At 41.6% G+C, this 27,757-nt stretch overlaps 1 protein-coding gene across 2 annotated transcripts in view; it reads right to left on the minus strand.

The window, feature by feature from the left end:
* The window catches only part of Astn2 (astrotactin 2), a 968,023-nt gene that overhangs the window by 407,295 nt on the left and 532,971 nt on the right, over positions 1-27,757 (minus strand). For both annotated transcript variants that reach the window (XM_059254463.1, XM_059254462.1), the window contains exon 11: positions 5,277-5,427. In XM_059254463.1, coding sequence (XP_059110446.1) covers positions 5,277-5,427 — 151 coding nt within the window. The remainder of the gene's footprint in view (positions 1-5,276; positions 5,428-27,757) is intronic.

Raw genomic sequence — 27,757 nt, forward strand, 5'->3', positions numbered from 1 at the left:
CTTGCATGTGAAACTATGCCAAGCTGACAGCATGCTTAACAGATTTGGGACTTTTCTGCATTGTGCTCCCTTCCTCATTCACTATTACTTCCTCCATGCCTGGTCAAGAGGTAAGGATACTCCAGAAATGTTAGAAAATAAAAAAGACACAAACTTTCTTTCTATCTTATCTACTCCATTAATCCCCATATTATTTTTATACTACCTTAACAGCATATTTCTATCATGACTTAGTACTGAAACTTGATCACTTGAAACAAGACAAATTAATTATATCACTGTTTTGTAGGCTAGAGGACCAAAGGGGGCCTCACTATACTGCAATCACAGAGATAGCCGGGAAGTACTTCTTTCTGGTGGTGAGAGGTGTGAATCTTCTAGATTCTATAGTTTCTATAGATGACTTCTCCTAGGTGCATTCCTTAACTCTCAACCCTCTTTTCCATGTTTATAGCTAGCACCACTCTGTCCCTCCCATGCACTTGCTTTCCTCGTCCTCAATTCTGGGTTTTTCTGCCATAGTTCTGGGTGTGCCCTGAGACTCCATGATAAAAGCCACCTTTGAAGGTCAGTCAATCACTAATGTTAATTCCATACACAAACTCCTTTTTTTGTTGTAAGATAATATACTATGCTCATTGATTTTAAGAATTATGGTGTATTCATTGTTAGAAGGATATATTTTTCTGCACTGCTGCTGATGACTACAAGTCATAATTCAAGGTTATTTTGTATTAGTGAGATACAAATATATCAATCATCATCATCATCATCATCATCATCATCATCATCAAGCCAAACAAAACAAGAAAGCAAGAAAAGGAGCTGTGTTGTATTATAGACTTAGATTTCCTCCCACTCACTATGAAGAAGTGTGATCATGTGAACTGGGAAAGAGTGTTGAAAGTCAATAAGAGAACCTTGTAATTGCTAGCAATTTTTCTGAACAACTAGGACTTGATGCTTTGTTCCTATCAGGCTAAACACATAAGTAGATAAAGGGAATAAAGGACTGTTAGAAAATCAAGTGCTGTGTTTGGGGATTATCCCTCAATGGTGGAGCACTCACTTAGCAGACACACACATCAGGTGAGTCTGAGGGCTCTGAAGGCAAAGGAAGGCTTTGCTTGCCTTTCTGGTAGTGGTAGGTGTGAATCTTTCTCTTGGCGGAATGGTCCATTGTACTCACTTTTATGAAAACTGCTGACTACAAATGCCTTCATGGCAAATGTAGAAGAAGAGGGCTTTGGACAGCCTTGCTCATATAAAGATGGTGTATAAAAGCTGGTGGATGCATGACTATTTCTTATGCACTAGTGAGGTAGAGAAAGCTATTGTATGGATAGACCCATCAGGTCTTCTATGACCCCACAGTGAGATGAAGAATACCAAACAGCTGATACCAATATAGATCACATGCCTGTCAATCAGGTGGGAGCAATAGATATAGCAGGTCAAAAAATAATACTCATTTTCAGAAACATCATAGAGGGTTCCCCTCAATTCAGGTGCTCATAAATTTGTGTAGCCCCAATATCATACACTCTATGTAAAGCATTAATAATATAGTCTTGTCTTATAAAGAAATGACATTTTGCAAATCCAAAACATTGTCCATTAAATTATTTATTTTCTCTTTTTTTAAACATGTATTTGAGTATATAGTATGTGTGCATGTATGTATGCATGTTTGCATATGTGTGAGTACATGTGTGTGCAGGTGCATGTGCATATGTGGCCATGTGCACGTGGGGCACCAAGGTTCATATCAGGAGTCTTTTTCTATTGTTCTTTTTTTTAAACCTTGCTCTTGGAGGCAGGGTTTGTTCATCAACTCAGAGCTTACTGATACAGCTAGTCCTGATAGTGAGCTTGCTCCCGGGATCTCATGTGTCTGCCTTCTGATGCTGTAAGTACTGGTAGGCTGCCATATCCACCCAGCATTAATGTGGCTCCTGGGGACCAAACTTCTGGTCCTCTTGCTTGCATAGCAAGTGCTTCAGCTGCGGGAGCCATCCCTCAACCCTCTGCTGTGTTCTTCCATCCTGCAGAAAATCTGCGCATGTGAGAACTGTTGTTCGTTTGGAAATATCAAGAAACTGAGAGGCCCGTGTTGATTTCACAGCTAGCCAATGATCAAATTATGATGGAAATCCATCTCATTCACATCAACCCATCCCACTCCTCTCACCTTGGCAGGAAAACAACTCCAAATGGTATTGACTCTAGGAGTGATGTTAAAGGTGTGGTCTTGGTCCTCTATCCTGCCACCTGGTGGTAAGACCTCAGGAGGTCACTCTATCCCCTATAGACTCATTTATTTATCCATGAGGGACCCCATGTTGCACATTAGTTGTGAGGGGTTACTTGTTCGTTTGTTTGTTTTAATGCAAAGTACAATGGGGCTGGAGAGACAGCCCAGTTGTCGAAGTGCTTATGTTGCAAATATGAAGAACTGAGTTTGATCCCCAGAAGCCACATTAAAAAGGGGTTGGGGAGGGGGATGTATTGTTGGCATGTGCTTGTGATCCCAATGTGGTAGAGTCAAAGACAGGCAGATACCTGGGGTTTGCTGGCCAATCAGCCTTGTCTACTAGGCTCAGGCCAGTAAGAGATCCTATCTCAAAAGAAAATGAGGTGGGTAATCCTGAGGAAGGACACTAGAGGTTATCCTCTCGCATTTCATGCAAGCACACACATATGCACCTCCGCACATATGAACACACACAAAAATACAAGGTGTGATTATTTTTTATACAAGATGAAGTTTCTTAGGAGAGGAAGCATGTGAAATAAAACATATTTTAAGCATCAGTGTAAAGGGGTTACTGTCCTATCTATTCTATGCAGCAGAGTTTGCCTAGAATTCATTGTTAGCCTCTCACCGGAGAGGGAGAGTTTTAACCTTATCCTCTCGCTGTAGAGGGAAAGTCTCTGAAAACTTATCAGATTATTGAATTTTCTCTTAACCTACATAAAATGTCTTTCTCTCCTCTTATTTTTCCAGTTAATGTTAATGAACAGGAAAGAGAGATACTCTACTCCCAGACATACACACCACACCACACTATACTCATGGAGGTCCTTCCCCATTTCTATATCTTGAGTTTTATTCCTCAGGGACATCAATCCTTATGAAGAAGAAAGTTAAGTACTTGAGGAAAGAGAAATGATGGTAAACTCTTCATAAAAGCTACTATCATGCTTTGGAGACACAAATTTGGAAAATTCATTGGAATTATTTGTCCTTGGATCGGCTCTACAAGGTGAGCAAATTTTCCTCTTCCTCACTGGGTCTCACTTCTCCAGTATGAAGTCTGAAGGGTTGACTACAGTGTCCTGAATCAGACTGCTACCACAGAGGCCAGCACAGCACCCACAACTACTCTTCTAGTTTCTGAGACTTACATTTCCTTGGGAGTCTATGCCTGTATCTAGCTGAGCTACATATTTCAAATTCAGCTGCCTCTTGCTGAAATACTCCCTGTGACTCACTTGGAGATGTGTCTGTCCCATCCCCTTGAGCCCAGGATTGAAGGCTGAAGGGCTAGGGGTGAGAATCAAGTTTGCCCAATGAGATACTTCAGTGTATGTCATTGGAGTGAGTAAGAAAGAGGTGTTCTTGTCACAAAGGACTCAGAATAGAGAAGCTGTAGCTGGTCAGAGAATGGCATGATATTAAAGAAAGAAAGGAAATGGAAAGTAATTCTAATCCAGTTGTTTGAGCCTCTTAAGCCAAGTGTGCCTGATCGTTACCTATGGCAATGAGTTTTTGCTTTTTGCCTGAACTACTCTGTGTCAACTTTCTGTCACTTATAATCCTGAAAACTTAAGTCACTAAACTCTCCACCCACCTTTTAAGAAAGTCCTGTTGATTTCTGAATCTAAAATACAGTTTCAGTGCATCCTCTCATATGCTAGAAGATTCTTTTACTGGTTTCTTAAGCTTTGGCTATTTCTCCTCTGCTATAGGGATGTGTCAACTGTACATTCCATCTTTCTTTGGTCTCATTTGGAGAACTTAGTCTGGAAAAGTGACTCCCATTACTGACCCTGCCTCTTTCTGCTTCCTGTTCCTACTAAGAAGAATAATGCTGGGACCCTGAGTTCGGTCAGCAGATTTCCTGAGTTCTCACTCAGCTTATTGGTTGAGACAAACCCACAGGAGTCTGCACTATAAAATATTTCAGGTGATTTAAAAAAAAAAAAAAGGTAGGTACAAACAATAGCAAGATCACTACCACTTGCCGAGTGGGAAGGGGATATCTTCAGAAAGAACAAAGATCTGAAAGCACGTCCACTTATTTGTTCTACAGGCTGGCAGAGAAATTGACTGTAAGTGAAGGGCAAGAGGCACTAATCAAGCAGCATGTTCAAAGAATAGCATCTAATCAGGTCCATTTGGCTCTAGCGTAGAATGAAGTTAAGTGATGAGCGATGTGCAAGGAGGGCTTGGGTAAGAGCCAAACGAAGAGCACTATATGCCAGGCTGAGCCTGTCTGGCCATTGCAATGCTTTCCAAGCACATAGCTGGACTTCCCCCACTTCAACACACACATACACATATGCATACACGCACACGTATTTACTTGTTACAATTTCAAGTTCATGAGACATAACCCCTGCTATAGTTATAGCTCTGGAACTTCATGTTTGGACAAGTACCCTAGGCCATTCTTAAAAACCAAACCATCAATTTCAGGGTGCTTTTTCACAGGCAACAGAGGTCTTCACATATCTTCTCCTGTGTTATTATTTCACACTAGATGTTAGCATCCAATGAGTAGGCCTCTTCCCTTTTTGGCCATCTGCACCATTTTTTTTTAATACCAAATTGATCCATGCTTTCAAAGTCACTTCTAATACCAACTTCCCAAGGAAGCCTGTTACCAACCTTGGGTCTCAGCTGGCACATCTTCTAAACCACACCAAAGAATCTATACTGGGTACTGTTTTCAACTTAGTGACACTCCCCTGCCTGCACTGTGTTCACAGTGCCAAGACGGTTGTGTTTTAATGTCAGAAGTACTACAAGCTTCTAGAATGCAAAACCTATCGAGAAGGACACTTAAGTTACACGGCCTCATTTTATTTTTCTAAAATTCCTGAGAGGTAGGTTTAATCATCCCACTTCACAGAAGAGGAAACTCCAGAAGCCTGGTATTCAGCGGGACACAGGGGCACTAGATTTAAGCAGTGTGATCCTCTTTTACCCATATCCTCTTGCAGAGAGGGACCCCGGTATAAGAAAAGCTCCTGTGCCAATGAGCACTCACCACACATCCTGAGGAGTCCACCTGGCGGTCAGACACACACTTGAAGTTGCGGGTGCAGCCTCCATTGTTCCTTGAGCAGTCCCGGACTGGACCAAAGGAGGACAGCAGGTCATTGATGGTTTCAAAGTAGGTGGACAGCATTGCTTCTTCCCTTGGAAAAAAAGGGCATGGTTAAACCTCAGAGAAAGCCTCATCATTGCTTTTATTTTTTAATAAAAAACTAACATAAATTCAACAAACTTGAAAACATTATTTTATTTATAATTAGGAAAATAATACCAATAAAAGGTTAAAGGTGAGAACAGTGAAGAGCATAGTGCTTACACCCTGCTGTGATAAAGAAAAAGAGATTTACATCTTCTTCATATATTATTTCATTTATCCTCATAATTGTGTAAGGCGGTTGCCTATGAGATTTCCATTTTACAAATAGAGGAGCTGTGTGTTAGAAATGTGAAATTTCTTTCTTAAGGACCACCCATTTTACAGTGTAACAGAACCAAAGTTTGTATCAAGTTCTACTTGAATCCCACATCCCCCAAAAGAATATTGCATCCATATGTTTGTACAAGTTCTAGAAATCTGTGCATAGCAACTCTATGATTCAAATGTCATTATTCTGACCTACTCAATTTATAAAATTGAGGCTACAAAAGGTTATAGGACTTATCTCCAAGTTGCACAGGCTATGAATAAGAGAGTCTAGCAGAAACCCAAGATTCTGGCCCTTGGACACCAGAATATTGCTTTCAAACCATTGCGTTCAGCTCACATTGTTAACTGTCAATAACTATTGCTGGGAAGTTCGTGAGATTCTCACCAAATGAGTTTCCTCAAAGACACTTTTCTTTATAGACCTGCCACAAATATGATTGGATTCCATAAGATGGATTCTATAATATGGGCAATAAAGATAAAAGTTTTGGTTGTTATTTTATGGATAAAGAGCTCCTCTGAAGTGATATGCTTACACTGGGGTAGACATGATTTGTTGTAGGATATTTGTATACTACGTGAAGATATATTACTGTGGTTGGTGTAATAAAAAGCTGAACATCCAATAGCTAGGCAGAAGAATATAGGTGGGACTTCTAGGCAGAGAGAGAACTTTGTGAAGAAGAAAGCCAGAGTGGCCAGTCAGATGCAGAGAAACAGAATGGGCAACATGGAGATGACATAATGAGTTACATGGAAGAACATAGATTAAAAAATATGGGTTAATTTAAGTTATATGAACTAGTTAGGAACATGTCTAAGCTAAGGCCCAGCTTTCATAATTAATAATGTATCCATGTCATTGTTTTCAGGCTGGCAGTCCTGATGAGAAAGTACTATTGCATATAGTGGCCAATGTGGGACTCGAACATCAAAATATAGGGCCCAAGAAAGCCTAGAAAATTCTGGACAAGGAGCTAGACATGGCTTCCTAGTTCCACAGTCTTTTAGACCGGCTGATGCTCACAGCACACAAAGGTGTATCTTTCAGCTTCTGTGTGGGAGCTTGAGCCAACCACAAGTGCCATGTGCTAAGTGGAAGAGTGCAGCATATGGACTGGCCCTTTACGGCTGGCTCACACTGTCAGAGAATGCTGAAAACATGCAGAAATCCAGGTACAGACACAGAAAACCTCCAAAAATGTACAATATGCTTAAAGAGGTGCTTAGATGCTGAAGAAAGAAAAATATGGATACAGATCATAAAATAGTTCAAAAATAATAGTAAATTCTTTTTTTAAAAAAAAAATAAACTAGTGTAAAAAAAATAAGCCACTAAGGATGGGAAACATTATAACATAGGGAATGTGGACCTTAATTTTGAATTTGTTGAATGCTAATGAACAGAGAATGACAGTTGCTAAGAGACGTTGGATTGTGGAAGGGACTGCTGAAGTAAAGCAGACTATATACCTTAGGGATGTCTTGGCTTTAGAATGGAAGTCAGGAAATGTGTTGCATTTGGAGAGAGGTTGTGCTTTTGTTTATATAGGAAACAAAAAGTTATGGATTCTTTCAAAGTTAATCAAGAGCAGATGTGACCAGGGGAGACCTCCTAAGGATCTGGCACTACAGACATGAGGGGAAAAGCCAAGAAAGACCCCAAAACAAGTGACATATGTGTTGATACTTTGATGTGGGAACAGCTCTGAGACTGGGTGAGACATGATAAATCTTGTTGGCTACAGAGTCCTCATGACTTATTATTGTATGTCATCCTTTCATATGGCATGGATAGAGATTTATATTACAGCTTGATTATGCAATCCATCCAGACTTATAAAGATGACAGATGCTTTTTACCTGCTCAAACATAGGACAAAAAAATCATTCTTAACTGACTTGTACACATCACACATACCATACTTGTGTTAGTGTAGATATATACATTACCTTTGAAAGTTTGTGTGTTTTCAAGAAGAAAAAGAAACAAACACCAATAAAGACAAGTAACACAGATGATCCAGACTCTTAGAATGCCTCTGTTGCAGTTTCTTCAAAATTCTGCATCTAGAACAACTTCAAAGCTGCTAGCTGCCAAGGTCTAGCCTCACAGACTACTCCAGCCAGGACTTCAGAAAAGCTCTACATTTTACCATCACACAGAGACTAAACAAAAAATAATACAGCTAGCCCCCCCCCCCCAGAATGTGACCATTATCCCAATTTTTTTAGGTCCCCTAATGATCCCATCACCTACAGACAATAAGAAACAGTCTAGAGAACACAACACTCATATTTCCAAGAGGTGCAATGGGTGATTTCTGGTCATTTGGTGGATGTTTAGCATTGTTTTGGAGGGATTGGTTGCAAGTTGTTATTTGTCATGGTCAGGAAGGAAACTAAGAAAAGGAGATTAGATTCAGGGATCTCACTCTGAAAAAAAAAATGGGGCATATTGATGGGGGATGCCTTTCTGTACACTGTGAACATGTGTTGCTCTGATTGGTTGATAAATAAAGCCATTTGGTCTATGGAAAGACAGCTTAGAGGTAGGTGGGAAATCCAAATATAGAGACAGGAAGAAGGCAGAGAGAGATGTCAGCTGCCACTGAAGGAACATGCCAGCAGTCCAGTAAGCCATGGCAACTTATAGGTTAATAGAAATGGATTAATTTAAGATATAAGAGATAGCTAGCAAGAAGCTTGAGCCATAGGCCATGCCCATGCAATTTGTAATTGATATAAGCCTTTGTGTGTTTACTTGGGTTTGAGCGGTTGCAGGATCAGGCAGGCACAGGAATTTTATAAGTGGCTGTGGGACCTTGGTATGGGATGAGACCAGGAAAACTTCCAGCTACAGCATAAAAAATGAGAGGATAAAAGGGTAGATTATTGAATCTCCTTTCCAACTAAAAAAGCAACTACTAATATCAAATATTTTACCTAAGTATGGATTTTTTAATATTGATACAAATTGTAGGTTATTTTTGTTATACTCTATATATGTTTCTTTCTTGTTTAAGGTGTTGTATCTATACAGCTCATTTGAAAATGTAATATAAATTTCTACTCTTTGAAAGTATTATTACAACCTATTTAGGATAATTAAGAAATACAGGTCATGGAGGAGATTGGAATGGGGGGCGGGCTGGGGGGAAGGTGAGGGGGGCGGGAGGGGGGAGAACAAGGGAATCTGTGGCTGATATGTAGAACTGAATTGTATTGCAAAATAAAAATTAAAAAAAAAAAGAAATACAGGTCAGTAGTTAGTCATCTAACAATCAAATTTGTGGCCATGTTAGGTATGTTTTCAAGGTCAAACAGAGATATATTTTAGATAGACATATGGTGTTCAAACACTTCAGAGACCTACAGAATACAACATTTAAGATGTTTTAATAACATAAGGCTTTTCAAAACAGTGAGACATGTCTGCTCCTGGCAGCACCAATTTACTTCAAAAAGAGATGAGAGGCATTGAAGAACCTCCACATGGAGTTTGCTTTCATTGTTGCAAAGTTAGCCACTGGGCAAGAAACTGCCTTTGCCTCAAGTGCTGACAATATGTTGTCCAAATTGGAGAACCAGAACACAAACAGGGACTGCCAAATTTGGCTAAGACAAGATTGGAGAGTCCTTCAAAATTCCTGCTTCACAGAAAGATCTGTCAGATATTCTAGGCCTGTAAGTCAAAGATGGATATTCCAGTGTTGCAGAGGAACCTTGTGTGACTGTATAGACAGCCAGATGTCTCTGTCTTTTCTATAGTTTTGGAAGTAGTTTGCTCTGCACTTCCTGTTTACTCAGATAATATTTTATCCTTTTTGGGTCTCTGATGGGTGTTGAAGACTAGATAGATAACTAACTTAATACTGTTTTCTTTGTTACCAAATTAAAAAAGAAACTCACAAAAGAGATGTAAATCTTATAAAGGTTGAGAGGCATAGAAGCTTAAGTTGTTTATCTAAGAAAATGTTTTGAGGTCTAAAAAGATGTTTTTAGGATGGTAATATAAGTTATGATATAAGTGGTTTAGGTATAAAATTTTATATTCCTCAAGATAGGATAGATAATAGAGTATTTTCTCCAAATATGCCAAATACAAATGGACTGGACATTGTGAATGCAATTCATACCTGATAATTGTTCTTATTGTACAAAGTTTTTCTATCTTAGAGCTAAAATCTTCCCTTTTTATTTAGAAAAAAAGGGGGAAAGGTTGTGGAACTCATGCATACTGTGTGAAGATACATTGCTGTCATTGGTGTAACAGAAAGCTGAACAGCCAACAGCTAGGCAGGAGAGTATAGGAAGTACTTCCAGGAAGAGAGAGAACTCTAGGAAGAAGAAAGTCAGAGTCGCCAGCCAGATGTGGAGGAAGCAGGATGGGCAGTACAGAGATGGAGGTAACAAGCTACTTGAAAAAACATAGATTAAAAAACCTGGGCTAGCCGGGCAGTGGTGGCGCACGCCTTTAATCCCAGCACTCGGGAGGCAGAGCCAGGTGGATCTCTGTGAGTTCGAGGCCAGCCTGGGCTACCAAGTGAGTTCCAGGAAAGGCGCAAAGCTACACAGAGAAACCCTGTCTCGAAAAACCAAAAAAAAAAAAAAAAAAACCTGGGCTAATTTAAGTTATAAGAACTAGACAGGAACAAGTATAAGCTAAGGCTGAGCTTTCATAATTAATTATAAGTCTCCATGTCATTATTTGTGGGCTGGTAGTTCCTATGAGAAAGTACTACTACAATGATTCCCACACATGCAGTGATTACTAAGGATGCCTCACTGGCAGTGGGAAAAGGCAGTGTCTTCTCCCCTGAAATTTGACTCAGAGATCCCAGAATGGCAAAAAAGGAATCATAAGAACAGAAAGAGCTGGTGATAGATTCTAGCAATGATGTTTCCCATTCCTTCTCCATTCAAGCCTGGAGTTCCCAGGTTGGATTTCCAAACTCATTTTCTTTTTCTAGTCTTAATTCCTTCAGTCTGAATTTTTATAGTGATTTGCAGTGAACTTGGTAAGTCCTCACTCTAATTAGATATTCCTCTGTTCAGTAACTCCTCAGTACTTCTAGAAGGTACCTAGAGTCATTTTCTGCTCTCATGGATCTTCATAATCTCTTTCCTGGATACCTATTCATGATGACTCTTTTTAGTTATCTCCTTGACTACATCTGGACTTATCTAATACCCAAGCAGCTTGGTACACCTGTGAGTGATTTTTTTCTCAATTAAATTATTTGAAGAGGGAATACCAACTTTTAATCTAGGCCACACCTTCTTCTGGAAGCCTATACAAAGGACAAGGAAGAAGGAAGCGTGTTCTCTTTGCCTTCTCTAGCTCTCTCAGGCAAGCCCACACCTTCGCTGATACTAGAAACTACTTCTTCAGGATTCTAGTGTATACTGAAGATCACCTGAGACATCCAGCATCATGGATTGAATAACTACTGCATTCTTGGGCATTCCCTTTGTAGACAGCCATTGTTGGACAACCTGGACCACAGGCTGAAGATGTTTTTATATATATATATATATATATATATATATGCATATATATGTATATATGAATATCAGGATATATTTGTCAAAACAGACAAAAGTTTCTGTTCTTATTTTATGGAATATATATTATATAATATAAATATATTATTCATATATTCATTCTATCATTTCTTTTCCTCTAGAGAACCCAAACTAATACAATATTCAACCATATTTACCCTATCCTTATATTTTCTACTACTTGGTCTCCTGCTTCTCATTCTTTGAAAACTGAATTTTAAGCCAGTTGTCATAAAAACAGAATCTGGAATGCAGTTATACACAGGGGGATGATTGAGGAGTCCTCTTGGGAGATGCATGTGTACAAAGAGACCTAGTCAGGATTCAGAAAAAGACCCACAGTAAAGCCTCAGTTGATCCCATGGGGAGTTCATGGGTTGGGGAAGACCTTTATTAACACCCCAGATGATGATAAGGGATTTGGGCCTTTGCATTCCCACATCCTCTGGCCATTGCAAAGACTACAAGTGGGTATTATTGGGTGAAGCAGTTCCCTGTGGCTGAAGTTACCCAAAATGTTTGGGACAAGAAGTGTCTCCTATTAGGAGTTACAGGGGTGGGGAGAAGTGTAGATTGCATAGATGGCATACATTATTATTCAACACCCCTGATTCAAAAGTATGAATTTTAAAATGCTATGAAACCTGCAAATTTGAGTATTGTCTTACAACCTGTATCCTCATCCACCTCTCAAAATGCTTAATCACATTTTCCTTTCTAAGATACTCAGTTCTGCATTCTTTTCTTGATGAAGTCCCAAGATACCTTGAAAACTGATTAAATTCATTCATTCATTCATACATGTGTGCATATATTTTACATGTTTATTAATTGGCTAGTTAATATGTACATAGACCCTGTTCTACGTCCTGGGATACAGCAGTGACACTGGACAAATCCTTATCACTACACCTCATTGTTATTCCATTTATAGAGCCTCCTCTTCCCACTAGATTGAATTCCTTTATCTTGTGAGGACATTGCTTAAATCTATGACATAACTGATTGTCATTACTTAGTAGAAAGTTCTATTGTCTACTAGAGAGATTGAAGGCTTTTGGAGGAAAGGGTTTAGGATTTGTTCATGTCTATATAGTTCCCAAAAACAGAGCCTGGAGGATTATGGGCTAGGTAAGTGCTTTCAAACGAAACAAAGAAAACTTCAGAAAGCATAGACGCATGGTCCACAACACCTGTATTTTATAAAGATTCTAACCAAGTAGCACATACTGCCCCCTGTTCTGATTCTGTGTTCCCATTCCAGGTCCCTCACGTTGGTTCCATAGAAAGAGATAATGGAGATTATATAAGCAGACTTGTGCGATTGTCCCTAACTTAGGGTAGAGTGTGATGACATATATGGAGGGAGGAGTTAACAGTTATAAATTGAAGTTCTTAGGAAACTGGTCCTGTTTGAGGGGTGGAAAGAGGTGAAGATGTTAAGAAGACACAGTTTTAAAGCGTCAGCACAATCAGAGTTATTAGAAAAAGCAAGGGAAAGTAGGAGATATAAACAGGAGGAAAGGGTGTCTGAGAAAAATGAGAACAAGAAAGGAAAAAAGCATAGAGAAATGGCTAAGCAAAGAAAGAAACCGAGGCACAGGCACATAGTCACTCAGAGCAAGATGAGCAAAAAGAAGTAGAAAATAAATAGGAAGACAGACAGATGGGCAGACATCCCAGCAGGGAGAGAGATACACACAGAGAGAGGAGTTCCTCAGAGATTGAATGACAGTCAAACGGGAACAGAAGAATTAGTATATGAAAACAGAGATAAAAATGGAGGCAGGGTTAAAAAAAAGAGAAATACAAGAAAAGAAAATACATAGAGAAGATGAGAAAGATTCAGAAAGACAGAAGAGGTAAGTGAAAGACAGAGTAGAAAATAAAAGAGTAACAGAGAAGAAAGAGAAGGGAAAATACACAAAAGATGCCACCTTTCTGTGGGATCTAGAGACTACAGATGAGCAGACTGCTAGCTTTTAAAAAGATCAATTCTGCATAAACTTCAGTTACACATGGAGAGTACTACTTATAGCACGAAGGCCTGACACAGGGCTCTTGCTAAACCAAGGGGAGTGATTACATCCAGACAAGAAATGAAGCAGCTAAGTGTAGAGAGAAAGGAGTTCAGGGAAGATACCACATGTATTTTCTCCTTAAAGTTTGAGGACTCAGTCCATCATTCTGGCCTGAGTCTAGGTTTGGGGGTCTGTTGTCTTTTGAGCTGCCCCAGTAACATGGGGAGGGGTGAATAAAGGGTTCAGTGGGCACCCCAGAGGCAGAGGCAAGTTGGATTGATAGGTGTAGGATAAGGGCACCAGGAGACCTGGATGAGAAACTAGTCCTTGACAAAAATTCACCACCATCATCAACACCATCTTCCCAATTAATGATTTCAGGCATATTCTGTGTAGCTTCTCTTCCTGTGTAATTCCCGCTGATTTTCTAACAGTCCTGTCAGCTACAGCTTTTTTTCCTTCCACTGGGCAACTGCAGGGAGTAGATTTAGGGGAGGTTTGTCACTTTCCCTGATCACTCAGGCAAAGGAAGACTATGCACACGGATGCACGGATGCACTTGAGTTTTTCCATGCCACAGTTAAGCATCAACAAATTGTTGTTGATGGCAGATAAGAGCCCCCATAGCAGTTCAAGTGGTAAACATCAGTGTCCAGTTCCTCTGTGACTTAGAGGAAGATGGATGGAAAAAGGCTCTTTGTTCTTTATGCATTGGCCACACTGATTTCTGGCCCCTCAGTGCATGTGATCCACAATACTATCAACCAACACAAAAATAAAAGGTTCAAGTTCTGTGCTTCTTCACTGGAGATGCATACACTAGGTAAACTGGGTAAATTCTATTCCAAGTGTGGAGATTTCAAGTCACAGGAGATTGAGGTATTGACAGAGCCATGGTTCCTCAGCACCATATGGGGCTAATCCTTCTTTGCTTCTTCATAATGCCTGAGGGCTCCTGGCCATTCTTAGCTTTCCTTCTTTTTACGGCTTGGAACTTCATGATCCGATATTTGCTAATATCTTCTAACAGGAGAATTTCAAGGCTTTCTTCCCTGTGTCTGTGTGTACTTCCCTCTCCTTTAAAGTACATTGCTAACTTCTAAAATGTGAAAGTTTGTAATATGTCCAAAATTCATGCTGAAACTCAATCACACAGGCAACATAATTTACACAGAGGGCCTTCAGGAAGTGATGGTGATATGAGAGTCGAGACCATGCAGACAGACTCAGATGCCCTAAAGGGAGGATGCATGTCCTCTGACTGACCCTTCCATGTGTTATATAAGTTGTAACTTTCCATCCTTTCAGAGGACACAGTCTTCAAGATGTCATCTTAGGAGCAAAGACCAGGCTCTCCCCAGACCATGACCCTGCTGGTACTTTGATCATGGACCTCCTAGCTCTGGGATTATGAGAAATATTTTTCTGTTCTTTATAAAGTAACCAGCCTATACATTTTGTTACAGCAGCACAAGGAGCTAAGCCAACCATCTCTTTAATTTGAGGCCACAAAAACTGAGGCTGAACTCAGTTTGCCAACTTCCAAAGATCACATTTTTTTTTCTCCTATGTGAAGGCCTTTCTGAACCTCTATTTTCTTATCTCAAATGTGTTCTCCAAACTTGAAAATATACTCACTGATCATTCATTCAATAAATATTTGAGTACTCACAGCATAGCAGGTACTAGGTTAAGGATGAGTCTAGATTTTATTTAACTTCTCTGTAGCTTGATCTCTTTGCAAAAGACCAGGCATTATCTAAATACTTTCAAGTGTGTTTCCAGCTCTCATACCCTAATTTTGCTCCTTTCCCCAACTGGAAAATTCAGACTTCAAAATGGAGTCAGCCAGGCCCCAGCAGGCTGGGTGAGACTGCAGCCCCCACCACCTGACTGGTCAGGGGCAAATGTATCATCTGGGTGCCGTTTAGCCTTGTCAGCCCCTGCCCCACACAGAGTGAGCATTAGGCAGGGCAGCTGGGAACAGATGCTGACATGGCTTGCTGTTAATAGACACTAGGAAAGGTCTGCGCCACTCAGAGAGAGGTGTGAATGTATGACTCAGAGCCCAGGCAGTGACAAGCCCCCCACTGATGCACACTAATCATCCTCTGGTAACAACCTGAAACTTTGTTTTCTGAGCTACAGTGGAGGAGAAAGATGCAACAGCTGCTTGATAGGAGTCAGATTTTCCTCCCACTTAGTTTCGCAGTACCCCTTGCAGAACTCACAGGCTGCATGTAAAAAGGTTCCTCTGGAATCAGACTGCCCTGCAGCAGAGTATCAGCTACACAGACTGTGAGTTTTTTGAACAAGTCTCTTAACTTCATTATTAAAAATGGGGTTACTCAGACTACAACCCACAGCTCCAGAGAGGCTATAGCAAAGAAGAAGAGCCCCCAAGAGTGACGCATGGATTGCCCTGGGAAGGGGAAATGGATGAGATCTCCATGAGTAGACTGGGGTGAGGGGGTCAATGGAGGGTAGGGGATGGGGGGTGAGAACATAAGGGATCGGGATGGACAAGCTGAAACAGGGACAGAATGGAAGAGCAGTGAAAAAGATACCATGATATAGGAAGACACAATGGGGATAGGGGGAAACTGGGTGCTAGGGAATTTCCCAGAAATCCACAAGGATGACCTCACCTTAGATTACTAGCTATATCGGAGAGGGTGCCTGAACTAGCCTACCCTGGTTAATCAGATTACTGAATACCTTAACTGTCATCACAGAACCTTCATCCAGTAAATGATGAAAGCAGATGCAGAGATCCACAGCCAAGCACCAGGCCGAGCTCTGGGAGTCTAGTCAAGAGAGGGAAGAGGGATTCTACATGCAAGGGGCATCAAGATCATGATGGGGAAACATACAGAGACAACCAAACCAAACTAGTGGTAACTCATGAACTGTGGACAAATAGCTGTGGAGCTTCCATGGGACTGGACTAGGCCTTCTGCATAGGTGAGACAGTTATATAGCTTGATCTGCTTAAGGGGCCCCCTGGCAGTGGAATCAGAATCCATCCCTAGGACATGAACAAGCTTTTTGGAGCGCACTGCCTATGGTGGGACAACATATACAGCCTTGGCACAGGGGGAGGGACTTGGACCTGCCTCAACTGAGTGTATCAGGCTCTACTGACTCCCCAAGGGAGGCCCTGCCTTGGAGGAGGTGGGAATAGGGATTGGGATGTGGGGGAAGTCTGGGAGGTAGGAAGAAGGAGGGGAGGGGATCCTTGGTTGGTATGTAAAATGAACAGAAAATTTTCTAATAAAAATACTTAAAAATGGGGTTACTAATATCCAGATTATTGCATTTGCATAAAAAAGAAATTCAGTAATGAGTCTGAAATACCCAGTAATACCAAGTATAGGGTAAGCTTGAACAGTTAATAAGGCATAGTATGATAAATGTTGTAAAAACTGTGCCTTAAAAATATGAGGAGTCCATGCAATAAAGAAGGCCTGTAGTCACAGGTGGTCCATTCGCTCATGTAGTTTTCCATGGGTATCTGCTTTATTCTGGGCACTGGGCTATTTCCTGGATGTGATATAACATGTGTATTTCCTGGATGTGATATAACATGTGCTAGAGACAGGAAAACAGAAAACATAACATTATTAGTGGGTCTAAATGACCCACAAAAAACGTGAATCATTATTGAACCTGAGACACCAAAGATGGGTAGCAATCCATCTTCCAGAGTAGAAGAGCGTGCATAGCCTGATTGGGGGACCTTCCTGAGATTCAGGAGGGATAGAATATCAAGAAGGCAGGGGCAGCAGGCAAGCTAGAGAGGGCTCTTTGTGTCAGGCCCTGATGAATCCTGGCCTTTATCAGAGGAGCTATGGGCTTCACCAGAGGATTCTAGCAGCAGCTCTAAGTTTTATTCAGACTAATAATGAGGGTAAATAGTTTGTGGAAAAAAAAACAATTATAGCAACATCCATAATGGGCCACACAATAATTTCAGCACTATGAGTGTCCACCCACTTAATTCTTTCCCAAACACAGTGATTCAAATCATAAATCACCCCATTTTACAAAAGAAACTGAGGCATCCTCTTGAGAATTAGCTAGTTGGAAAAGCAACCAAGATGATACACACAGTCTGAGGAGGGATAGTTTGAATAAGAATGGTCCTCACAGGCTCATCTATTTGAATGCTTGGTTCCTAGTTGGTGGAACTGTTTTGAGGAAGGATTAGGAGGTGTAAGGAGGTATGTCAGAGGACTGGGAGGTGGTGAGGTTACAAAAGCCCATGCAAGCCCCCTCCACACCTCTCCCTCCCTCCCCCCGCCTCTTCTCTCTGCCTGCTGACCCCCTGAAACTGTAAGCAAGCCTCAATTAAATGGTTTCTTTTATGAGTTGCCTTGGTCATAGTGTCTCTTTATAGCAATGGAACAAGTAACTAAGACAGACAGGAATTGGCTGGGACAGCTGTGGAGGTAAATCATGCTTGTGGGGGTAGAATGTACCACAGCATGTAATGTAGCAACAAGTCTGACATCTTTTAGAAAGCTAGGAGCACTTTGATTTCACATGCATTACCTTATTTAATTCTTGCCTTAGTCTCATAGAGTGCTCTTATTATCACATTTTACTTTAAAAATATATGTCCACATACATAGTACTTGCCTTTTACAGATCTGAGGAGACCAGCACAGAACCCAGACAATGGAGCTAGGAGCTAGGCTCATCACGGGAGTGTCTAACTCCAGTGTCCTTGGTGGCCTGGCTTCCTCTTTATGATTCTTTCCTATCCAGTGATTCTGGGAGTGGTGCTAAAGCTGACACTTCATATTCCCCTTCCTCTAGCAATTACAGTTTGCACTAATTTAGGTGGAGAGAATGGATTGCTGAGCAGAGTGGTCTCCTAGCTTCCTGTGAGCATCTTGTGTCTTTGAGTAGCTTGTAACTTCCTGCATACTAAAAGACTCCTTGCTCATGTCTCCTGGTGCACTGAGCACGCTGCAGCTGCTCTCTGAATAAGGACAGGGCAAAAGGATCAGAGGAGAGGATGGGCAAGGCTGATTAGCTATGTGGCCTTGGGAACAAAGGGAAAATAATTGTGATGCCCATTGTTCATCTGTGAAACAGACAATGGCATTCAACTCACAGGGCTGTGGGTCAGAACTCAATGAATTAAAAGCTATCAAAACCCCTGATCATAACCAGGCTCAAATGGGGTTCTTCACAGGGAGCCAGCATGTTTCAGGATGTATTTGTTCCCTGGATAAATATTTACCCACATTCACCATGTGGGCTGGAGGTTAAGTGTGAGTAGGGCAGATGTGGGTTGAGGTTTGGTAAATAGAACAGACACTGGACAGGCACCTGTCCCTGTAGTGGTAGATGCGTCTGTTTCTAAGCGGCTTATGTTTAGGCAATTTCTGCATCTGTGTCTGTGTGTTTCTCTCCATGCCTCTGTCTCTGTCTGTATCTAAGGATGTAATTATGAGCTGTGATGGAAGCTCTGAAACACTGCACACCAGAAAACCATGTGGCAAAGAGACAGATCTCATGTAGGGTGAAGAGGGTGGAGCTAGGGGAAAGTTCCCTGGAGAGTGTGACACCCTTGGCTAGTTCAGCTTGTGACCTGATGAGGATAAACCACAAGGGCTTCCTCAGAGGTGTCCTACGATATGTGTCCCACCTTTACCATTCACAGCGACAATGGTGTCCTCCTCATCTCCAAGGTCATCGTTTTTCTTCCCTATACTTGATCTGACTGTTCAGTAATGGGAATTCTCTCCCTCCCCCTTCCTACCTCTCTTTGAAAGTCCCATCATAATTTTAAAAAAGAAACAACAACAAATAAGGTTCAATGACAAATTCTGAATCTTGGGGATTATTTATTCATTAAATACCCACATGGAGTCACAGATTGCTCCACAGGACTCACACCTCAGAGAGAAGCCCATTATGACAGGCATCAGTGGTGGGAGGTCTCATTTTTCTGGAGGGCTGTCTTAGAAAGCCAGCTTCTTCCCCCAGCTGGGAGTGCTCCAGGCTGTTGGGAGCTGGGAGATTTTGTCGAGCTTGTGGTGGCCGAGGGTCTGCTGTCTGCCAGCAGAGCCCACCATTAGACAGTAGATGAGCTGACGTCACCCAGAAGAGAAAGCACCAGCCTAGGATGACAGGAGCAGAATCTGAGTCCAGCCCTGTCTCCCTTTCCTGTGCATCCTCTAACTATCTTTGGGTCTCTCATTCCACACTAGAACAATGATGGGGTGATCTCAAGAGTCTTTCCAGGTTCAACTGTCAAGAATATTTTATGGCTTCCCAGAAAGGCTGTCAGCCGCTTTCAGTTGTCCACTGTCAATTTCAAAGATAAAGTACAAGTGTAAGAATGGAGAGGGATAAGGACTCCCCTTGCGTGGAGGAGATGGGAGTGGAGGGGCGGATTGTGGAGGAGAATGGGGGGGGAGGAGGGAGGACAAGAGAGTCCGTGGCTGATAGTAAAATTAAATTAAATTATAAAATTTTAAAAAAAGAATGGAGAGGAATGAACACACCCAAGGAAATAAAGGGGCTTATAGCAATCAGCAGTGAAATATGAAATAAATATCAGCATATCACTAGGAAGAACATCGATGAGGGCTCAAAACATAGCCTTGCCACTTATGAACTCTCTGAGCATCACTTCTTCCGATATAAACAGTTGACAACAATGTCTAATTCTGAAGTTGCCAGGCAGATCCAGAGATAACGACAATTACAAGGAGGGAGGAGCTGTGTCATACTCCTCACTGACCAATGTCATAAACAGCATCTTAAAATCAGAATGATTTATAATCAGAATGAATAGTTGAATCAGAATAAATGAACACATCAATAGATAGGCACATGAAAACACTCTGCAAAGCTTTAGACCTAAAACGGAGGTCACAAATCAGCATGAATAGTTGCATCAGAATAGTGAATGCGTAAATAGATAGGCACATGAAAACACTCTGCAAAGCTCTAGACCTGAAACAGAGGTCACGACACTCACTTCAATGTAGGAAATGCCACTATCAACCACGGCAGGCTTTCCATCCAGCCTGAAAATCACTCAAATCCAGAGAATTTTCTTGCTCCTGTTTTTGCATTAATATCCAGAATTCTTTGTCAGTCTAGTGAAGCCCGAGGCCCCCCACATCTTATAATCCTGTTTTGCATGCGTAGAACCAAATACAAAAGCATTCTAAAAGAAATCATTTATCAAAATCTTTTTTAAAAACGCCACTTGTAAAAAATAATATATATGCTTCTTCAGTGACACATCAAATTAAAAGATCCAGTACCAGATGCAATAATAACCATAAATTCAAAGTAGCTATGAGCATAAGCTATATTTTAAGGCATCTGCAACAAATGAAATATGATATCAAGCTCTGTGTAATTTCCATTGGCAACAAAGCCACAGATGCTCCTAATAGACCATGTTTGTTGCTGCTGTTTGTGAGGGAGGAAATGTTAAATTTCAGTGAGATCTGGCAGAACTCAGGGCACATTATTTTCCTGAGTCATTTCTTGGATCTCTATCCTGCACTCCAGGTTCAGGACTACAGCCTAGGCCAACAACCTGGCTGTATAAAGTTCTTCCCCGAATGCATGTCACTTTGTGAAAATGATCCTATGCTTGGGTCCAGATAAGAAATGACAGGAAATTAAAAAAACTCAGCTATGATCACAGCAATATAATTACATCCTGGGGAGCCCCATAGGATATGGTGAAAGAAAAATATAAAATTCCCAAGGGTCTTTTTATTGCAGAAGTCACCTCCCTTCCCTGACTTCCATCTCCTCATCTGCAAATGTCACTGCAGTGTTTCCTAAAAGCTTGGCTGTGGATCTGGCTGTAAGACACTGTACCTCTGTACAGGATGCAGCTCCTTGTCCTTGTCTCCCTTACCTCTGTTTTTTTTTTTGGGGGGGGGCGAGGGGGCTCTAATGGAGGTACTTTATTACAGCCACCACAGTTAGTCCTGAGTAAGAACATGGTGGAGATGCAGTTTTAATTTTTTGAGCATTTTTCTGGGTGTCATGCCCCATGCTAGACGTGTCTCACATTATGGAGGTGCTGAGACAAGGTCTTGTCCTCAGGAAGCACACAGGCCAGGGTGGAGAGAGCAAGCAAAGCCTTTGACACAGGCCAAGAGAACACATAGAGATGTGTGAAATCAGGTCAGGGTATCCTCACAAAGAAGCCGTGATTTCTTCTGGTCTGAGTGGAGAAGCCTTCCCAGAGTAGGAAGGATGCAATGGGCCTCAAGAAATCGGAGGATAATGATGATAAAGAAGTAGAGATAAAGAATGGGAAGGAATAAACAGAAGAGAAGCGGGATGGGAAGGGAAGGAAAGACCTGGTATTAAATACCAGCATACAGAGAGGCACAGATTGAGGAGCAGAGGGGGCAGGAGGGTTGCAGAAACAGGCAGCAAGCCCACGAGTCAAGCAGACAGTGGGCAATTGAAAACAGGAATATTTTCTACCTTAACCCTGAAAGGTAGTGGTGATTAGACAAACTTATAGGTGAGAACAGCGATGCTCCAAGTGGAGAACTCTGGGGACCCTGGGGTAACTGTATTTTATTTTATTCTGTACACTAAGGCAGAAATCACTTGCTCCAAGCTCCAGCAAGGTTAAGAGGAGCTGTCCTGAGGACAGGCTCTATTTGAAGGCTCCATAGAGCCATAGCTGCAATCCTACTGTATCCTGAAACCTTTAAGAAATGCATGTCATTTGCAGAAGACTAGGTCCTCTGAAGTCCCACCATCAGACTCAGAAACCAATGCCTTAGAGTTGGACTTTATCAGTTAGAGTTCTGTCCCCTTCCCACATTACAATAGCCCTATTCTGCTTCCTTTGCACATTCCCTCTTCTCTGAGCCTATTGGGAGCCTTGGAGAAAGCAAGCACCAAAGAGTGTGCTGATCACAGTAGCTCTCCAGCGAGCAGTGAACCAATAGGCAGATCCAGCTGGGTCCCAAGCTTTGTCTCTCTCTTGCTTCACTTGTGCCTGCCAGGAGACTCTGCCTTGGCTTCTGTTCCAACCAGCCTGGCCTCTGCCACATTCTGGCAGGCAGTATTCAAGATCAGCACAGGAGTGAGTAACCAGCTCTAGCCTTTCTCCTAAGGGACTGCCAATGACACACAGTGGAGGATAGAGCCCAAGAAAATCTGGCTCTTGCTGAGCCATGGGGAGACCTTATGAGAAGTGCTGGGTGGTTAGAAGAATGGGTGTAAAGGGCTCTGAGCTCTCCAAAACCAGTTTTTCCTTAGCCGGGTCAGTCATATTTACTCTGCTAACAAATTCTCATTGCTTTTCATTGTCTGGTTCTTCTCTTCTTTATTCTTCTCTTCTTTTTTTCTCTCTCTTTTCTCCCCCTCCCTCCCTCCCTCCCTCCTTCCCTCCCTCCCTCCCTCCCTCCCTCCCTCCCTCCCTCCCTCCCTCCCTCTCTCTCCTCCCTCTCCCTCTCTCTCTCTCTCTCTCTCTGTCTCTCTCTCTCTCTCTCTCTCCTCTCTCTCCCTTTCTCTCTCTCTCCTTAGTTTTTAAGTCTAGCATACAGATTATTGCTTTTCATCATACATTATTCTTATGCAACTGTGTCTCTAGCCTCTTGCTTCATTCCCAACTCCTTTTATATCCCTTCCTTGTCCTCAGTAGCCCACCTCTGCTTTCCTGTTATAAGCATTCCATTATCTTCTCCATTCTAACGCCTTTAAAATTTCTTTCCACCCTTTCATGGTCCTGTTTATAGTCTCATTATATGCACACATATGTATGTATGCACACACACACACACACACACACACACACACACACACACACACACACAATTTAGTTTCTGTATATAATAAAAAAAAAAAAAAACATTTTTCTTTTGGCCTTTCTGGGTCTGGCTTATTTCTCATAACATAATGGTTCGCAGTTAGTTGCATCTATTTGTCTTTTTCTTTTTCTTCTTCTTTCTTTTTGTTCTTTTTCCTTTCTCAAGACAGAGTTTCTCTGTGTAGCTGTGGCTGCCCTGGAACTTATTCTGTAGACTAGGCTGGCCTCAAACTTAGAGATCTGCCTGTCTCTGCCTCCAAAGTGTTAGGATTAAAGGCATAATGTGCCACCACTACCTGGCTGCATTTATTTCTCTGAAAATTCCATAACTTCATTTTTTATGGATTAATAAAATCTCATTGAGTCTATGTACTGCGTTTTTATTATCCCTCCATCTGTTCTTGGGCATCGACGTGAATTCCATTTCCTTGCTATTGTGTGCAGAGCACCATCTCTGTGGTAGGACTTATGAGTCCTTTAGGCGTATACCCAGGAGTGCCATAGCTGGATCACAGGTTAGTTCTATCTTTCAGATTGCTTTTTATTCTTTGTTTGCTTTGAGAAAACTTCATGTTTCCATACTGGTGCCCCAGCTTATACACCCAGTGCAGTGAATCATTGTTCTTTTGCTCCCCCGTCCTCAACAGCATTTCCTGTCATTTATTTTCTTGATAGCCATTCTGACTGAGGTAAGAGGGAATCTCTAAGCAGTATAATTTGCATTTCCATGATGGTAAAGGATGTTGAATCCTTTTCCAACTTATTTCTTTCATGCATTTGAGCTCCATTTACTCTCGTTCTCTAGGGCCTTACTGACCACTGAGTATATGGTATCACTGCTGACCATGGGACAGCCAAGACACTGAGTTCTCTACCCATGTTATTTCATGCAGTACTTATGGCAGCCTTGTTAAATAAGTTCATGCAACCACTGTACAGATGTAAAACCCAAGGCTAAAGGGGGAAAAGAGAGAGCTGCTGCAAGTCACAGAGACAATGTTGAGGTCTAAAGCCCTGGAAGAATCATATATAAGTAGCCCCAGAACTTGGAAAACTAAGGCAGAAAAGACCAAAAGTCTGGGAGCAGCTTGAGCTACATAGTGAGTCCTAGGCCAGTCTTGATCTCATAGTAAGACCCTATTTTTGGACAGAGCTTGTTGTCAGGATCGTGGTCAGCAACTTCCCAAATAACCACTCAGAGAGTTATTAATTATAAATGTTTGGCCAATAGGTCAGGTGTGGTAATATTGTGTTCCCATATATATCGTGCACCCTAATAAATTTATCTGGGGTCAGAGAACAGAACAGCCACTAGATAGACATAGAGGCCAGAAAATGGTGGCACACACACACCTTTAATCCTATCACTTGAGAGGCAGAGATCCATCTGGATCTCTGTGAGTTTAAAGCCACACTGGAAACAGCCAGGCATTGTGATTCATGCCTTTAATCCCAGGAAGTGATGGCAGAAAGCAGAGAGGTATATAAGGCGTGAAAATCAGGAACTAGAGCTGGTTAAGCCTTTAGGCTTTAGAACAGCAGTTCAGCTGAGTCCATTTGGATGAGGACTCAGAGGCTTCCAGTCTGAGGAAACAGGATCAGTTGAGGAATTGGCAAGGTGAGGTGGCTGTGGCTTGTTCTGCTTCTCTGGTCTTCCAGCATTCACCCCAATACCTGGCTCCAGGTTTGTTTCTATTAACAAGACCTTCTAACAATTCGTGCTACTTACTACTAACTATCTCTTCCAACTTAAATTAATCCATTTTCATTAATCTATGTGCTGCCCCAAGGCTCATGGCTTTTACTCCTGCATGTCCTGCTTTCTTTCCATCTGATGGTGACTCCTCTGACTCTACCCTCCTTCTTCTCAGCATTCCCTCTGTCCCCCAAATCCTACCTAGCCATTGGCCAATCAGCTTTTTATTAACAATGAGAGTAATATATATTTACAGTGTACAAAAACTGTTCCACAACACCTTATTTCAAAAGAAAGAGGATAGAAGAAGGGATAAGGAAGAGTGTTCTGTGTGAGATGAGGGCATTACTTCCATGCCATCTTGTAATCATGTTTAACTCATTCTAGGAGGTTAAATGTTCACACTTCAACTCCAGTGTAGACAATCCAGCCTGCAGAAGGCATAGTTGGAACAAGAAGAGGAAAACAAGAAGAGGTAGTTGGATCCAGAATGGAAGTGTGCTGGGGAGATACTATAAATTCTTTTTCCCTCTAGGTTTTAGGTTTGACAATGCAAAAAAAAAATCTCTCTATGGGATTCAGCTCAGTGACACTCATTATGAGACAGTAAATATTTCTGGAAATAGTAAGTAAATGGATGGGTGGGTAAACAAACAATGAAAGAAATCACCAAGGAGTTAATTAATGAGAGTGCTGCCTCCCAAATTTCCTTTAGATTTTGCTTTAAATAATACCAGAAAGCTTCATAGAACTGAAGCCTTCTCTCACTTTGATACCTCCCCTTGTGAAGATGACAGTAATGTAGTTTGTGTGGGATACAAGATAAAAGTGAAGATTCATGTTGAACCCTCTGCTCTTTATGACCTGGTGAAGTGAAGAGCTGTTTGTGCGCAGGTATGACTGGGTTCTGGAGACCTGCCATACCAAAGAGAGAACATGGTTAATAATGTGTATTAAGTATTTCTTTTTTTTCCTTTTTTTTTTTTTTTTTTTTGGTTTTTCAAGACAGGGTTTGTCTGTGAAGCTGTGGCTGTCCTGGAGCTTACTCTGTAGACCAGGGTGGCCTTGAACTCACAGAGATTCACCTACCTGCCTTGCTTCCCTGAGTGCTGGGATTAAAGGCATGTGCCACCACTGCCTGGGCTAAGTATTTTTTTTTTAATCAGGGTAGATCTCACACTAAGTATTCTTACTATGAAACAAAATCATAGAAAAGACAAAAGTACACTTAGAAATCATGGGTTGATTTATATGCTTTTTATCTTGATTGTGGTGATGAGAAATTCTGCAAAGACCCAGGAAGGGAGGTGGCTAAAGCCTCTATGAGATGGAGAGAAACATGGATAACCTTGAAACTGTGCAACCAGTTTTAGGCTCTAAATGCTTTTTGAGCAGGCTGATTGATAGTTGGAATAGTCAAAAAAATTGGATTTAATATTCAGAGACTTGAATTCTATTCCCCAATTATGATGATTATGAATAAGCACCTTCTGTTCTCTGGGACTCAGTTTCCCCATGTGTGAAAAGAAGGTTTGATTTAATGTTCCTTTAGATTGCTGCTTAGGATGCCACTTGGTCTCCCTTGGGAAGGCAGATACCAGGTTGTTTTGATCAGTTGTCCTGTTCTTGGTAAAGCCTAGAGGAAGTGTTGTAATTTTATGGGTTGTTAGAAGACTCTGGCTCCCAGAGTGAGGAAATAGAAAGTTTCAAAGAGTGTGTCCTGGAGGGAAAGTTTCCTTGACTTATGTTATTATGGCCCGTCTCTACACTCACTCTTCATTCAATTCACCTTTGTGGAGTATCTTCTCAATACCAGGCCGAGCTCTAAGCCTGTGCAGGTGTGGAAAGATGTATTATGCCTTCACATAGCTTGTATTCAGATGGAAAGGCATTGCTACAGATACATAGAAATGAACCAACGGCAGACCTATTTGAGAGGAACTGTTAAATTAGCACCTGGAAGCACAGTGTTCACTGTTTTAATAACCCTGTACATGTGTGCAGGTTTGTATCATTTTCTAACGGTTGTCACATGCATCATCTTATTGGGTTGTCAGAGTCATACCTCGTCCTACTCTATACACCCAAGAGAAGAGTAATGGAGTCCACCAGAGAGAAAATGGCTCCCTTAAATCAGAGCCTGGGGTTTTGGGGGCATTGCCCACATCTTGCAGTGACTGATGGTGGTGGGCAGAAGCTGGACCTAGAGAAAAGTGGTCTAAACTCAGGCTGAAAGACACATAAGTGCATTGTGGGATGCTAGACCTATGGTGCAGAAAAACTTTCTGCCACACAAGTGCAAAGGATTGACTTAAAAAGCACATTAAGGAGAGGAAGGGATAGCATTCCAAGTGTCCTTGGAACAAATGAAAGAAAGGCATGTGCAAAACGAACAGCTCATAGTGCTTGAAAGCACTGAGCATCCCAAGGAAAGAAATCTGATTTGGACTTTGCTGTGCCCCTCGGTTCCACTGATCCTGATTTCCTTATTTATCAAAGGAGATTCGAGCTCCCACCTACAGGACTGGAATGAAAACACAAATGAGAGAAGGGGCTAAAAGTACCACATGCATTACCTGCCAGGCTCAGATCGAATGTCTGGCCAGTGCAAATTCCCTTTTACTGCTCTTCTCAGTTCCCAGCAGGGTGGCAGCTGTCTGCATGGTGTTGACAGGTTATGAGAAAGCCTAGTGTCTCAAAAGACCCAGCTTATGTGAAATACATGTCACCTCCACCTGCAGGAATTACTTTGTTCCATCAAATAGAAATCACAGGCAGGGAAAGGCTGTGCCCAGCCTATCAGCTGCTTGAAAAATAAAATACTAGATAGTAAGATATGGTAATTAGACACCAGTTAGTTCATTTGTTTGCTAAATAAGTGTTCTGGCTACACCAAAGCATCAGGGTTATCTGTACATGACTTGATTTTTTTTTAATG

This window comes from Peromyscus eremicus, chromosome 2, assembly GCF_949786415.1.
Source record: "Peromyscus eremicus chromosome 2, PerEre_H2_v1, whole genome shotgun sequence".
Lineage (NCBI taxonomy): Eukaryota > Metazoa > Chordata > Mammalia > Rodentia > Cricetidae > Peromyscus > Peromyscus eremicus.